Source organism: Rhynchophorus ferrugineus, unplaced genomic scaffold (assembly GCF_030347505.1).
Source record: "Rhynchophorus ferrugineus isolate W39M unplaced genomic scaffold, kcgeb_rfMv2 rfM2, whole genome shotgun sequence".
Lineage (NCBI taxonomy): Eukaryota > Metazoa > Arthropoda > Insecta > Coleoptera > Curculionidae > Rhynchophorus > Rhynchophorus ferrugineus.
The window spans coordinates 88,209,884-88,223,871 of NW_027472581.1; the positions used below are offsets into that span (position 1 = coordinate 88,209,884).

Consider the following 13,988-nt stretch of genomic DNA (forward strand, 5'->3'; position numbering starts at 1 on the left):
CATTACAAATATATTATACTTCGTACTGAAAACAGGAATGCTTAATATCACCTTTGATTTGGATGAACTCGATAAGATAAATTGAAGAAGATTATGACAAATGATGAAATTGTTAACAAAAGTGAGATTGGAAATTAACAGCTTAGTTATTCACTTGAATGAAATGAAACTTTCTGAATATGATATGATTTAATGCTGCCTATTTTTAAGACAAAGCGATGAGAATGGAAACAAGTGAAGGTACTGCAGGAAATATTGTTGTAGACTGTAAAAAATTTATGTGCACAGATACGTATGTAATTGTTAATGTGTAGAATATACATGAGCATTTGGTTAAAATGTATGAGGAGGGAAAGAATATGACAAAGTTTTGCGCATATGGCAAATGAATTAAGGAGAATGCAGTTATTAAACTTAATTTTACCAAGAAAGATGTATACAGATATATATCATCAGATATCACAACAAATGAGGGAGAAATACAGTGATATCAAAATGCCTCTACAAGTAAAGACTATACCGAAGGTCACAAGAACTAAGCGTGAAAAGTAAATATTCTCTCTAATGAAAATAAAATATATTACTTGGATATCCAATTGTTAATTGGGTGGATTAGGCTTACAGGGGAAACAACTACAAATACGCCTAGAACTCTAACTCATAGGTGGTATGGGAAAGAGTTCAGTATAAATATAATCAAGCACGACCCCAACCTACAAGTTACTGTGTACTTAATTGTAGTTTTAAATCCTTTGATGATATATGAATTAGATTTATTATAATGTTAAAATCAATTATATTTAATAACAATATTTTGTTTAATTATTTTAGTTAGATTGGAATTTTGTTGTACAAAATAATTTTGGACAGACTATATGTTATTTTATCCATATTTAAAATATACTATTAATGATACATTAGAAAATGATTGAAAATTTACCAAACGCTCTTAAAAATAGAAAATGAAAAGCTTACGTTTCTTTCTGAAGTATATGTAAATTTAGGAAAATATTTAGTTTAGATTTTAATCATGATGATTCAATATGGTTTGTATCTAAATACTGAAGATTATTACATAAGAAAAGCGCAATGTCGAGCTGAAACTTTAGTTTAATACTGAAATGAATGTCCATAATTGAAAAACTGACGTTTATTTTATCTATGGTAATGTTTTCAATGATTTTTAAAGGTTGATATACCTTTTTGAGGCATTTTAAACGACAACCACCATATACTGTTATTCTTCTAAACTAATTTAAGATTAAAACTATACATCGAATAAACAATTACTTTATATAAAATAAATGAACTCTCTTACCTGACTCTGTGGGAACCTTGTATAAGCGATTCGTAATTTTCCAAGAACTCCCATGCGTTGGGGTTATAAATTGAATTAGCTGCGGCCAGGGAGGATCTGGTTGGAATCAGCACTTCATCAATTTTGTGCATTATCTGCAAAACGGGATCGGGAATTCCGTCAGACTTTTTAGCTTTTTAGTACAAACGATATATTAGGATATTCATGACGTTAAACTATTAATAATAATTAAGTAAGGAAGCAATGCTGTAGAGTGTATTAATATAATTCCGTGAATTCAAGATATAGAGTCCAATACTGCTGTTTATTGTATATTTTTTTGTTTAATATACTTGGCTCATAAATTAGTCTTAAATATTTTTTTTAAATGTTTAATCTTTGTTGGGATAAATCAGTACAATGCATTTTATTCAAAGTATTGTTCATCGATCATACTCAAAGGACGTGAAGCGCTGCTTAGAAAGGTCACGACTCATATGTTGAGACACGTAGTAATCAGAAGGAGCAAGGCCTGGAGAATACGGCGGGTGGGGAAGTTCTTGTTCTTGATTGTCTCAAATGCATTAATTGTGATCATTAGATTTTAGCAGTTCATTTTATACCACACCGTATGTCGTTAAAGAAGCCCTTTACACAAGACTTCAAGGTATTCAATTAATATGGTATGGAATATTCAAGCTTCTGTATCATTCACATTTTCTTTAAGCGATTGGGAATCTTTTCAATCATCAATGAGTAATGGTTGCAAATCCTCGTCTCACACTTCGTCTTACACTTCTTTGTACTATTTTGACTAAAATATTTTAAAGATATTCAATAGGGAAATATATATGTTTTGAGATCAACTTTAAGAAAGATGTAAATTTTTAATACTACATGAATTTCTATAAAGTACAGATATAGCAAATCCCCTGGAAAGTTTTGTGTTACTCCCAACAATACTGTATGTTCTTCTCGAACTTTATATCTATCATCAATGAGTAATGGTTGCAAATCCTCGTCTCACACTTCGTCTTACACTTCTTTGTAGTATTTTGACTGAAATATTTTAATGATATTCAATAGGGAAATATATATGTTTTGAGATCAACTTTAAGAAAGATGTAAATTTTTAATACGACAAGAATTTCTATAAAGTACAGATATAGTAAATCCCCTGGAAAGTTTTGTGTTATTCCCAACAATACTGTATGTTCTTCTCGAACTTTATATGTATCATCAATGAGTAATGGTTGCAAATCCTCGTCTTACAATTCTCATGGATGTCCAAAACACTCTTTGTCTTCGGTGTCAAAGTCATAACTTTTAAACATCGAAAGTAGTATTCATACATGTTCAAATCGATATATATATATATATATATATATATATATATATATATATATATATATATATATATATATATATATATAGCGTTTAGTCTGTTGGTAATTTGTTTTGTTTTTCTTTCAACATACTAATTACTGATTTCTATAATAATATACTGGCAAATATTTTTAATAAAGAAAGTTTTCCTGCAGGTATTGATAAATCTTATTTTAAGATAAAGCAAATTTTGCAAATATTTGCTGATATTCTGCAAACATAAATATAAATTAAATACACTTCTTTGTAGTATTATGACTGAAATATTTTATTGACATTCAATAGGGAAATATATATGTTTTGACGTGAACTTTAAGAGAGATGTAAATTTTTAATACTACGAAAATTTCTATAAAGTACAGATATAGCAAATCTCCTGGAAAGTGTTTGTGTTACTCCCAACAATACTGTATAGTCTTCTCGAACTTTATATGTATTATCAATGAGTAATGGTTGCAAATCCTAGTCATATATATATATCAATAAAATATTTCAGTCAAAATACTACAAAGAAGTGTATATAATTTATGTTTATATATGTAGAATAGCAACTATATATATATATATATATATATCTATATATATATATATATATATATATATATATATAACTATATATATATATATATATATATATATATATATATAGTTATATATATATATATATATATATATATATATATATATATATATATATATATATATATATATATATGTATATATATATATATATATATGTATATATATATATATATATATATATATATATATATATATATATATATATATATATATATATATATATATATATATATATATATATATATATATATATATATATATATATATATATATATAGCGTTTAGTCTGTTGGTAATTTGTTTTGTTTTTCTTTCAAAATACTAATTACTGACGTTCTATAATAATATACAGGCAAATATTTTTAACAAAGAAAGTTTTCCTACAGGTGTTGATAAATCTTATTTTAAAATAAAGCAAATTTTGTAAATAGTTGCTATTCTGCAAATATAAATATAAATTAAATACACTTCTTTGTAGTATTTTGACTGAAATATTTTAATGATATTCAATAGGGAAATATATATGTTTTGAGATCAACTTTAAGAAAGATGTAAATTTTTAATACGACAAGAATTTCTATAAAGTACAGATATAGTAAATCCCCTGGAAAGTTTTGTGTTATTCCCAACAATACTGTATGTTCTTCTCGAACTTTATATGTATCATCAATGAGTAATGGTAGCAAATCCTCGTCTTACAATTTTCATGGATGTCCAAAATGCTCTTTGTCTTCGGTGTCAAAGTCATAATTTTTAAACCTCGAAAGCAGTATTCATACATGTTCAAATCGATATATATATATATATATATATATATATATATATATATATATATATATATATATATATATATATATATATATATATATAGCGTTTAGTCTGTTGGTAATTTGTTTTGTTTTTCTTTCAACATATTAATTACTGACGTTCTATAATGATATACTGGCAAATATTTTTAATAAAGAAAGTTTTCCTGCAGGTATTGATAAATCTTATTTTAAGATAAGGCAAATTTTGCAAATAGTTGCTGCTATTCTGCAAATATAAATATAAATTAAATACACTTTGTAGTATTTTGACGGAAATATTTTATTGACATTCAATACGGAAATATATATGTTTTGACGTGAACTTTAAGAGAGATGTAAATTTTTAATACTACAAAACTTTCTATAAAATACAGATATAGCAAATCTCCTGGAAAGTGTTTGTGTTACTCCCAACAATACTGTATAGTCTTCTCGAACTTTATATGTATTATCAATGAGTAATGGTTGCAAATCCTAGTCATATATATATATCAATAAAATATTTCAGTCAAAATACTACAAAGAAGTGTATATAATTTATGTTTATATATGTAGAATAGCAACTATATATATATATATATATATATATATATCTATATATATATATATATATGTATATATATATATATATATATATATATATATATATATATATATATATATATATATATATATAGCGTTTAGTCTGTTGGTAATTTGTTTTGTTTTTCTTTCAAAATACTAATTACTGACGTTCTATAATAATATACAGGCAAATATTTTTAACAAAGAAAGTTTTCCTACAGGTGTTGATAAATCTTATTTTAAAATAAAGCAAATTTTGTAAATAGTTGCTATTCTGCAAATATAAATATAAATTAAATACACTTCTTTGTAGTATTTTGACTGAAATATTTTAATGATATTCAATAGGGAAATATATATGTTTTGAGATCAACTTTAAGAAAGATGTAAATTTTTAATACGACAAGAATTTCTATAAAGTACAGATATAGTAAATCCCCTGGAAAGTTTTGTGTTATTCCCAACAATACTGTATGTTCTTCTCGAACTTTATATGTATCATCAATGAGTAATGGTAGCAAATCCTCGTCTTACAATTTTCATGGATGTCCAAAATGCTCTTTGTCTTCGGTGTCAAAGTCATAATTTTTAAACCTCGAAAGCAGTATTCATACATGTTCAAATCGATATATATATATATATATATATAAATATATATATATATATATATATATATATATATATAGCGTTTAGTCTGTTGGTAATTTGTTTTGTTTTTCTTTCAACATATTAATTACTGACGTTCTATAATGATATACTGGCAAATATTTTTAATAAAGAAAGTTTTCCTGCAGGTATTGATAAATCTTATTTTAAGATAAGGCAAATTTTGCAAATAGTTGCTGCTATTCTGCAAATATAAATATAAATTAAATACACTTTGTAGTATTTTGACGGAAATATTTTATTGACATTCAATACGGAAATATATATGTTTTGACGTGAACTTTAAGAGAGATGTAAATTTTTAATACTACAAAACTTTCTATAAAATACAGATATAGCAAATCTCCTGGAAAGTGTTTGTGTTACTCCCAACAATACTGTATAGTCTTCTCGAACTTTATATGTATTATCAATGAGTAATGGTTGCAAATCCTAGTCATATATATATATCAATAAAATATTTCAGTCAAAATACTACAAAGAAGTGTATATAATTTATGTTTATATATGTAGAATAGCAACTATATATATATATATATATATATATATATATATATATATATATATATATGTATATATATATATATATATATATATATATATATATATGTATATATATATATATATATATATATATATATATATATATATATATATATATATATATAGCGTTTAGTCTGTTGGTAATTTGTTTTGTTTTTCTTTCAAAATACTAATTACTGACGTTCTATAATAATATACAGGCAAATATTTTTAACAAAGAAAGTTTTCCTACAGGTGTTGATAAATCTTATTTTAAAATAAAGCAAATTTTGTAAATAGTTGCTATTCTGCAAATATAAATATTAAATACACTTCTTTGTAGTATTATGACTGAAATATTTTATTGACATTCAATAGGGAAATATATATGTTTTGACGTGAACTTTAAGAGAGATGTAAATTTTTAATACTACGAAAATTTCTATAAAGTACAGATATAGCATAGGTGTAGGAAATATATTTTACCATATGACAATAAAAGTCGGAATCATATTTATATACCCATACCTTATTATCTAGTTATAATTAATGTTTTTATATTCATGATTTATTAAGGAACATACCTGTACTAATGGACCTTTCTTGCCAATAACATTCGATTGTTTTAGTAGCAATCTGGCGTTGTTGATGTAAATATCGTTGTGGTATCTGCTGGAACTATGCGTAATCCATAATGGCGGACTTCCACTTAGCCGTGACGAGATGTACGTGTATGAACCACTCAACTGATCGGTTTTCTTTGGCACATTAACTGAAAACAATAATGTTACCGTCAGATATATTGTAATGGTTCAGATATATAATAAAAAGCTTATCGTGTAGGATAGATTATACAGAACTGGTAATAATAAAGTTCGCTTTTATTTTTTGAAATCTTAATTTGAATGCTAGCGAATTTCAAGTTTAAAGTTAGAAGGATTTATTGAATATAAACTAATGACGCAATATCAATAGGATAATGATGGTACTGAGTGACAACCACAGATCAATATCCTTGCGATTTTTTTATAGAGATATTTCGAAAATAGAATCTTCAACAGGAATCTTAAATCGCTGGTACAGTTAAAACAAAATATTTGTTAAGGAATTACGTTATCTTAACGATATAATTTAAAAAAATACAGACAACAATGAATAACAGGCAGTATAATACAATAAGGACTAAGAACTAAGTACATATGCGGTAATATTGCAAGCAAGAATTGTTATATGTTAAATGGTATTAGTACAAAGCTATCTCTAAATTTATTCATTGGTAAAATAATGTAAAAAACCCATTTTAACGAAAATTCTCATTCGGATATTATGTCAGCAAAAGGTAATCTGTTCCTAAAACAATTAACAGTGTAGAATATTCTGAGCAAAGGCAATGCAATAATAATTATATGTTGCTTATTCTGGTGGATAAAATAAATAAATATGATTAGAAAGTAAAAATAACAGCTTGGTTGGCGCTGCGGTAAAGGCAACAGGACGGTCCACCTACTGTTACGATAGTCGCGGGTTCGAATCCTGCTGCGGCATGGTCGTAAATTTATATTTTCGATTCTTTAACATTTGTGACTGTCCTAGGCAAGAGTACAAAATCCGTAAAGGAAAATTATCCCATTCACGCCAGAAACCAGGCTGGATAAGACCGGATGTCCTTTGGAATGATTTCTTAGATGGTCGCTCGCCAGTCGGTAGGCTTAACGCCGAGGACCGTGGTTCGGAGCCCACGTTAAACAGTAGGTCCAGTCCAGATAAACCATCGTTGGTAAAAGGTGACTTTAAAAAATATTAAAAAAAGAAAGGCAAAACATTGTATGTCTACATATAATATGGGTAGTTCAATTAAGTATCTATAAAAAAGAAAAGCAGGTTTCGTATCCCAAACTATAACGTATAATTAGTATGTTTTGGTAAATGAAAATATAGTATTTTTAAGTATAATTCGAACACATGATTTTTTTAAATTTATAGTTCATTACTTTATAATATTTAAGGCTAACACAATGTACAATTGTAAAATAAGTTAACAGTTTTCAGAGTAGATATTGTTTATTGATGTATTTTGAAAATAGTTTATACAAATACTAACTAGTACTTAAATAAAAATATTTTATATAAGTTCAATCTTTTAATTTTTCCTTGTATATTCAAATAATATGTTTTAATCCTACTTTTAATCATTCCCTATAGCAAATAGACCCACTTGGGGTGACCTCAGCAGGTTTAGATGAACAAAAATTGGTTACAACTTTCTTCTTCTATTCTATTTCCCTTTGTTTTATGTTTAGTACAGTCATTAATTGTAGAATATTTGTGAGATAGAAATAGATTGAGACAAAAATATATTTAGTTATTAAAACTGTATATTAAAAACTCGTGAAAGCTTTGCTGTTTAAAAATCCTCTTCTATTATTTCTTAGCTGCAGTTTATTAATTCCAGCCCTACCAGTGTAATTTTGATATCGCCATTTCAACTCGCACGTGAATTTGGCATTCAGGTGGATTAGTTAATGGTACTCTCAGTCTCTGGTGAAATAATGTTTATATATGTCAGTACCGTATTTTTATTAACTGCACCTCACTACACAAGGTCAGATGGTTTGATTCTTTTGAATCTTTGTCCTGCTCTGGTGGTATCCAAAAGTTACAGTACTTCACTATTCTCATGAGGATGGAGTCTTTCCTCATGTCCCCTTGCAATTCTCTTGATTTGTTGACTGACTGTGGGTATCATTGAAGGTCTCGATGTAGGTGGTCAATCCTGTAGTATTTGGGTGCGCCCACAATTCTTCTTAGGACTTTGTTCTGAAAAATTTGTATTTTGTTTATGTTACTCTTTGTAGAACAGTCCCATAACTGTACTCCGAATGTCCATATGTGTATTAGTATTTGCTTATATTATAGCAATTTATTAAGTATTGATAATTGTGATTTTCTTCCTCTTAGCCAATACATTTTCGTATATTTCAATTCCAGTTTTTTTTCTTTTCCTCTTTATATGTTCCTTCCAGCGAAGTTTTGCATCAAGATTCATTCCGAGATATTTAGCGTTGTTGCTATATGGAATGATGGTATTATTTAATGTTATTAGTGCTTGTACGGTCTGATTGTAGGTGAACTATACATGCACAGATTTACTTTCGTTAGTTTTTATTTTCTAAGTTTGTGTCCAATTATTTATATTGTCACTTTCCTGTTGTAATTTTCGCGAGGCTTCTTCACTATTGTCTCCGACATCCTAATATTCTCCATTTGTGGTATATCACAAGTGTATTATAGATAAAGCATTGGCCCCAGTACACTTCCTTGTGGTACACCTCTTTAGCTTCTTTTATTTGTAGAGTAAGCTTCTTCGTGTTTTACTATAAACATTCTGGCTGTAAAGTTCGGTGTGTTGTTTTGGTAACATTTTCTGTAGTTTATGAACAAGGCCTTCATGCCAAACCTTATGGAAGGCTTGAGCTACATCTAAGAATATAGCTTAGCATTCTTTTTTTACTTTCTTAGGCTTTTTCAATAATATATTTTATTCTGTGAACCTGGTCTATTGTTGAATGCTTGTTAATAAACCCAAACTGGTGTGTTGGTATTAGGTTTTTTCTCTCTATGATATTTTAATAACTTTAAAATTACACAGAATCACTATCGAGTAATTTCCATATATTTTGCATATAAAAAGATCTGTCGAAGCTATTTCGGTGCGATTATAAATCCAGTTATGTTAAATTGGGCCTAAAAGCAATTTAATGCGTTCATACGAGCCGTTCTGTTGAACTAACAAAACGTAATGACGTGCCACTCATGCTCTACACAGAAGCTTATCCGGCGAATTTATCCGTAAGTTAATCGCGTATTCCGTGCTTAAGCGAATCCATTTGCATAAAAACAAAAATTAGGGGGCGCGGAAGCACATGCACGAGGCGGCCGGTAAGGGAGGAATCGTTTTTTTGTTGTCAAGGCTTTATGCACTGCGCCAAGTGACGTTCGAGAAAACACACAATTTAATGTGAATTCTGCGTTGTAAAATTAGATATGTATCGTGAATATGACGTAGGTTTAGTGGCATTATTATTTAAATTTATTGAATGATTGGTTTAACTCCTTGATGACATGTTGAAGTCGATCATTTCTATATTTTTTTGTAGTAGTTAACCAGTTGTACTGCTCGCGGTTTCGTTCCTGCTTCTTTCGTTTTTTTGCGTACTATTTGTCGTATTCCTTTATTTTCTTCTTTTCTCTTTTAACGCCCTCTGTCTCTTGGTTTTCCATAATATTTAATATATCTTTTTTTTTGGTGATAAGTTATTCACTGTAATCACTCTTTGTTTTCTTCGTTTTTTATTTTCATCTTTTTAAATTGTTTTGTTTCGTCCTCTATTTCAGATCGTTGGGTCTTTCCATCTTTTATCTTCCCTGATTTCTTTAATATCTTCCTAGTATTTCATCTTTTCTCATCTCGTTAGTTCTGACAAATTCCACCTCTATCGATCAGTGATCACTTTCTTATCCACAAGTATTGTTTGAATTCCTACACCTTGATTCTTTCTAAGTATCAAGTAGTCGAATTTTGACCATGATTTATTAAGATAATCATGTTTCCCCAATAAAAAAGATAATTATTTAAAAATTCCATTTTATGTTATTAAAACTTGTTGCGATAAAATTTTATGTTAACGTAAAATTAGAAATATATTTGTTCAAAATGTTAGAAGTCCGTACATTGAAACATATTAAAATATACGAAATATATTTACCTTAAGATCCATTTTTAATTGGCATATATATATATATATATATATATATAATCTTTTTTTCTTTAAATATTATATAATTGAAATCATATATGGAGTATGTATATTGAAATGTGGAATATATGAATAAAATAATGTTATAATTGTTATTTGACTTTAAAAACAATAACGAACTCAAGTAGGTAGTTAGTTATTTTTTACAATTTAGAAATGTATATTAAAAGAGTGCATTTACAAATATTAAAATAACAACTACTGACTTTTCAAAATAGATCGAATTCGATAGTAAGTAAAGAATTAAAATAATTGATACATGATTTGTATATGTTGGGTTTTTCTTTCATTGTATATACAATCCGATAAAGGGCATACATTAATGTTCTCTCTACAAAAATATAAAATATAATCTTACATAATCACACAATTCTGGATTGGTTTTTATCCAAACTCGTTTTAACCCCCACCCCCTTTTAAACACTACATGAATAACCGAAAGTAACACATAATTATAAACAACGCTGCATAAAATTAAATAACTTCCTCCAATAATGTCTTAGCGTACTCAATTTTCCCTCTAATATCGTTTCAGACATAATTATGCACTTGAGTATCTTATAAATTGTTCTTGTTCTCTTTCATGTCACTGTATCCCTTCTTTGTCTCTGTATTTCTTCTTTCATCTTTTATATTTGATTGTTTTGTTTCATAATTCTTTTTATTTGTTTCGTCAAATTGTTTTCATTAGTTCTTCGTAGTTTAATTTTTTCAAAAACAGATATGCAATTTTGATGAAACATATCATGAGAATAATAAATAACAGGTCAATTGAATAGTCCCTAGCCTGACACATAGACGGCGCTACTACAATTAAATCCATATTTTTTTAGTTACCCCAAACCCTCAAAAGATGCGTGTATGAGTTTATGAATTATAGCATTTTGAGTGAAGCAACTTTTGTTATTGTTAAAAGAAATGGATAAAAAGGAATTTAGCGTGTTGATAGAATATTGCTTTTTGAAGGGAAAAAATACAGTTGAAGCAAAAACTTAGCTTGATGTCGCGTTTTGTATACTGCCCATGGAAAATCAATCATCAAAGATTGGTATGCTAAGTTTAGACTTGGTGAAGTGAGCACCGAAGACGGTGAACGCAGTGCTCGCCCAAAAGAGGTTGTTACCGACGAAAACATTAAAAAAATCCACAAAATGAATTTAATGACCGTAAATTGAGACTGAATGAAATAGCAGACACTCTAAAGATATCAACTGCACGTGTGCATCATATCATTCACGAATATTTGAAAGAGAAAGCTCTATCCAAAGTGGGTGCCGCGCGAGCTCACTTACACCGAAAACAACGACGAGTTGATGATCAGGCGTAGTAAATCCGAGATTTCTTTAAAATGTGGTTTTATGTACATTTTTATTTACTTGTCTATATCTTGTCCATATAATTGTTACAACGATACGAAAAATATCTTTAAAAGTATAATAAATTTGAATACATAATTGGACGCTATTCGAAACGAAAAAAAAAACACCAAAATTAGGAACAGCGAAGCCAAGATCCTCGATGACAAATAAGGCGGATAGCACAATTTGTAATTGTTAGTCTGAAAAATTAAGTTCATCAATTCCGCGGCGATCCCAGCTAATTAAAAGCTTTGTAACGGCAGCCTTAATATTGATAAAGGCCCTAAATATAACGAAAGGACGAGGAAGAGCGCCAGGGCCCGCCTAGTGGTGGGATGTCTGCTAATGTAGATGCAAATTAAGTCGTGTTACAGATGGCATTGTAAAACCATTGATCGTTTTACAAGACAGCTCCTTCCGAACGTAATTAAATCGTTAAGCAACGGCAAGGCCACGCGATTTTCGGTTTAATATTCCAACATTATCTAATCCCCTTTCAAACTTGCAAATTGTCTAAAATTTGTATGTCTCTATTGCGAAACGCAGTAGGCACATTAGATCGATAGCCTTTAAATATTTTATTTATAACAAGAACATCACTAAAATCTTATTGATTAAATTAAAGACAAAATAACAAAAATAATATATTAAAAATATGCCGGCGCAGTGGTCATGGACCGTCCACCTACTGCTGCTATAGTTACAAATTCATATCCAATGGAGCACAACATGGATTGATTTTATGTTTGCGTTTGTAATTGTTATTGTCTTCATGCAACAGTGAGTGCAACAACATCTGACAATGAATAACCAGACGGGATATCTAGACAAGACGGGATATCTATCGTTCTTTCTTCACCTTTGCTTCAGAGAGGCCGGGCAAATTGGAAACTATGTATTTGAAACAATCTCCATCTTTAGGAAGCGATTTTACAAATTGCTTCACTAATCCCAACTTAGTGTGCAGTGGTGGTAAAAGAAATTTACGCAGAGGTACCAATGTTTCTTTCCGGAGGTTTTCTCACCAACTTTAAACCTCTTCGATCGCCAACTCTTTTAAGTCCAGCGATTTTCTCGGTGACTGCTAACTCATAAACAGATTTGTTGTTCCACCAACATGCACAATATTTTAAAATCGAACCAAACCAATTCCAAGTTGATCTAGGTTTGTTTGAGGCGTGTAATAGGTCAATTGAAAAATCCCCGGATTGACACATAGATAGCGCTGCTAGAAATGGAAAAAATGGATAAAAAGGAATTTCGCTTGTTGATAAAATATTGCTTTTTGAAGGGAAAAAATACAGTTGATGCAAAAACTTGGCTTGATGCTGAGTTTCCGGACACTGATCTAGAAAAATCAACCATCACAGATTGGTATGCTAAGTTTAGACGTGGCGAAATGAGCACCGAAGATGGTGAACGCAGCCCAAAAGAGGCTGTTACCGAAGAAAACATTTAAAAAATCCACAAAATGATTTTGAATGACTGTAAATTGAAATTGTATGAAATAGTAGACACTCTAAAGATATCAAATCAATGTGTACATCATATCATTCACGAATATTTGGGTATGAGAAAGCTCTGTGCAAAGTAGTTGCCGAGTGAGCTCTCTTTTGACTAAGAACAAGGACGAGTTGATGATTCGGAGCAGTATTTGAAGATGATCAAGCGTAATAAACCTGAGTTATGCGTCGATATATGACAATGGATGAAACATGGCTCCATCCTTTCACTGGAAAGTCCAATCGACAGTCATCCGAGTGGATTGTATACGATGAACCCGCTCCAAAGCGTGGGAAAACGCGACAGTCGGCTGGCAAGGTTATGGCGTATGTATTTTGGGATGCGCATAGAATAATTTTCATTGACTATCTTGAGAAAAGAAGGACCATCAGCAGCGACTATTACATAGCGTTATTGGACCGTTGGAAGGACGAAATCGCCGAAAAAACCGCATTTGAAGAAAAAGAAAGTGCTGCTTCGTGAAG

The 13,988-nt window shown here is 29.3% G+C and overlaps 1 protein-coding gene across 4 annotated transcripts in view; it reads right to left on the bottom strand.

The window, feature by feature from the left end:
* Positions 1-13,988, bottom strand: part of Fas1 (fasciclin 1 Fas1 domain-containing) — a 559,086-nt gene that overhangs the window by 106,495 nt on the left and 438,603 nt on the right. For all 4 annotated transcript variants that reach the window (XM_076396810.1, XM_076396808.1, XM_076396812.1 and 1 more), the window contains exons 3-4: positions 6,410-6,597; positions 1,319-1,452 (exon numbers count right to left, since the gene is read on the bottom strand). In XM_076396810.1, coding sequence (XP_076252925.1) covers positions 1,319-1,452; positions 6,410-6,597 — 322 coding nt within the window. The remainder of the gene's footprint in view (positions 1-1,318; positions 1,453-6,409; positions 6,598-13,988) is intronic.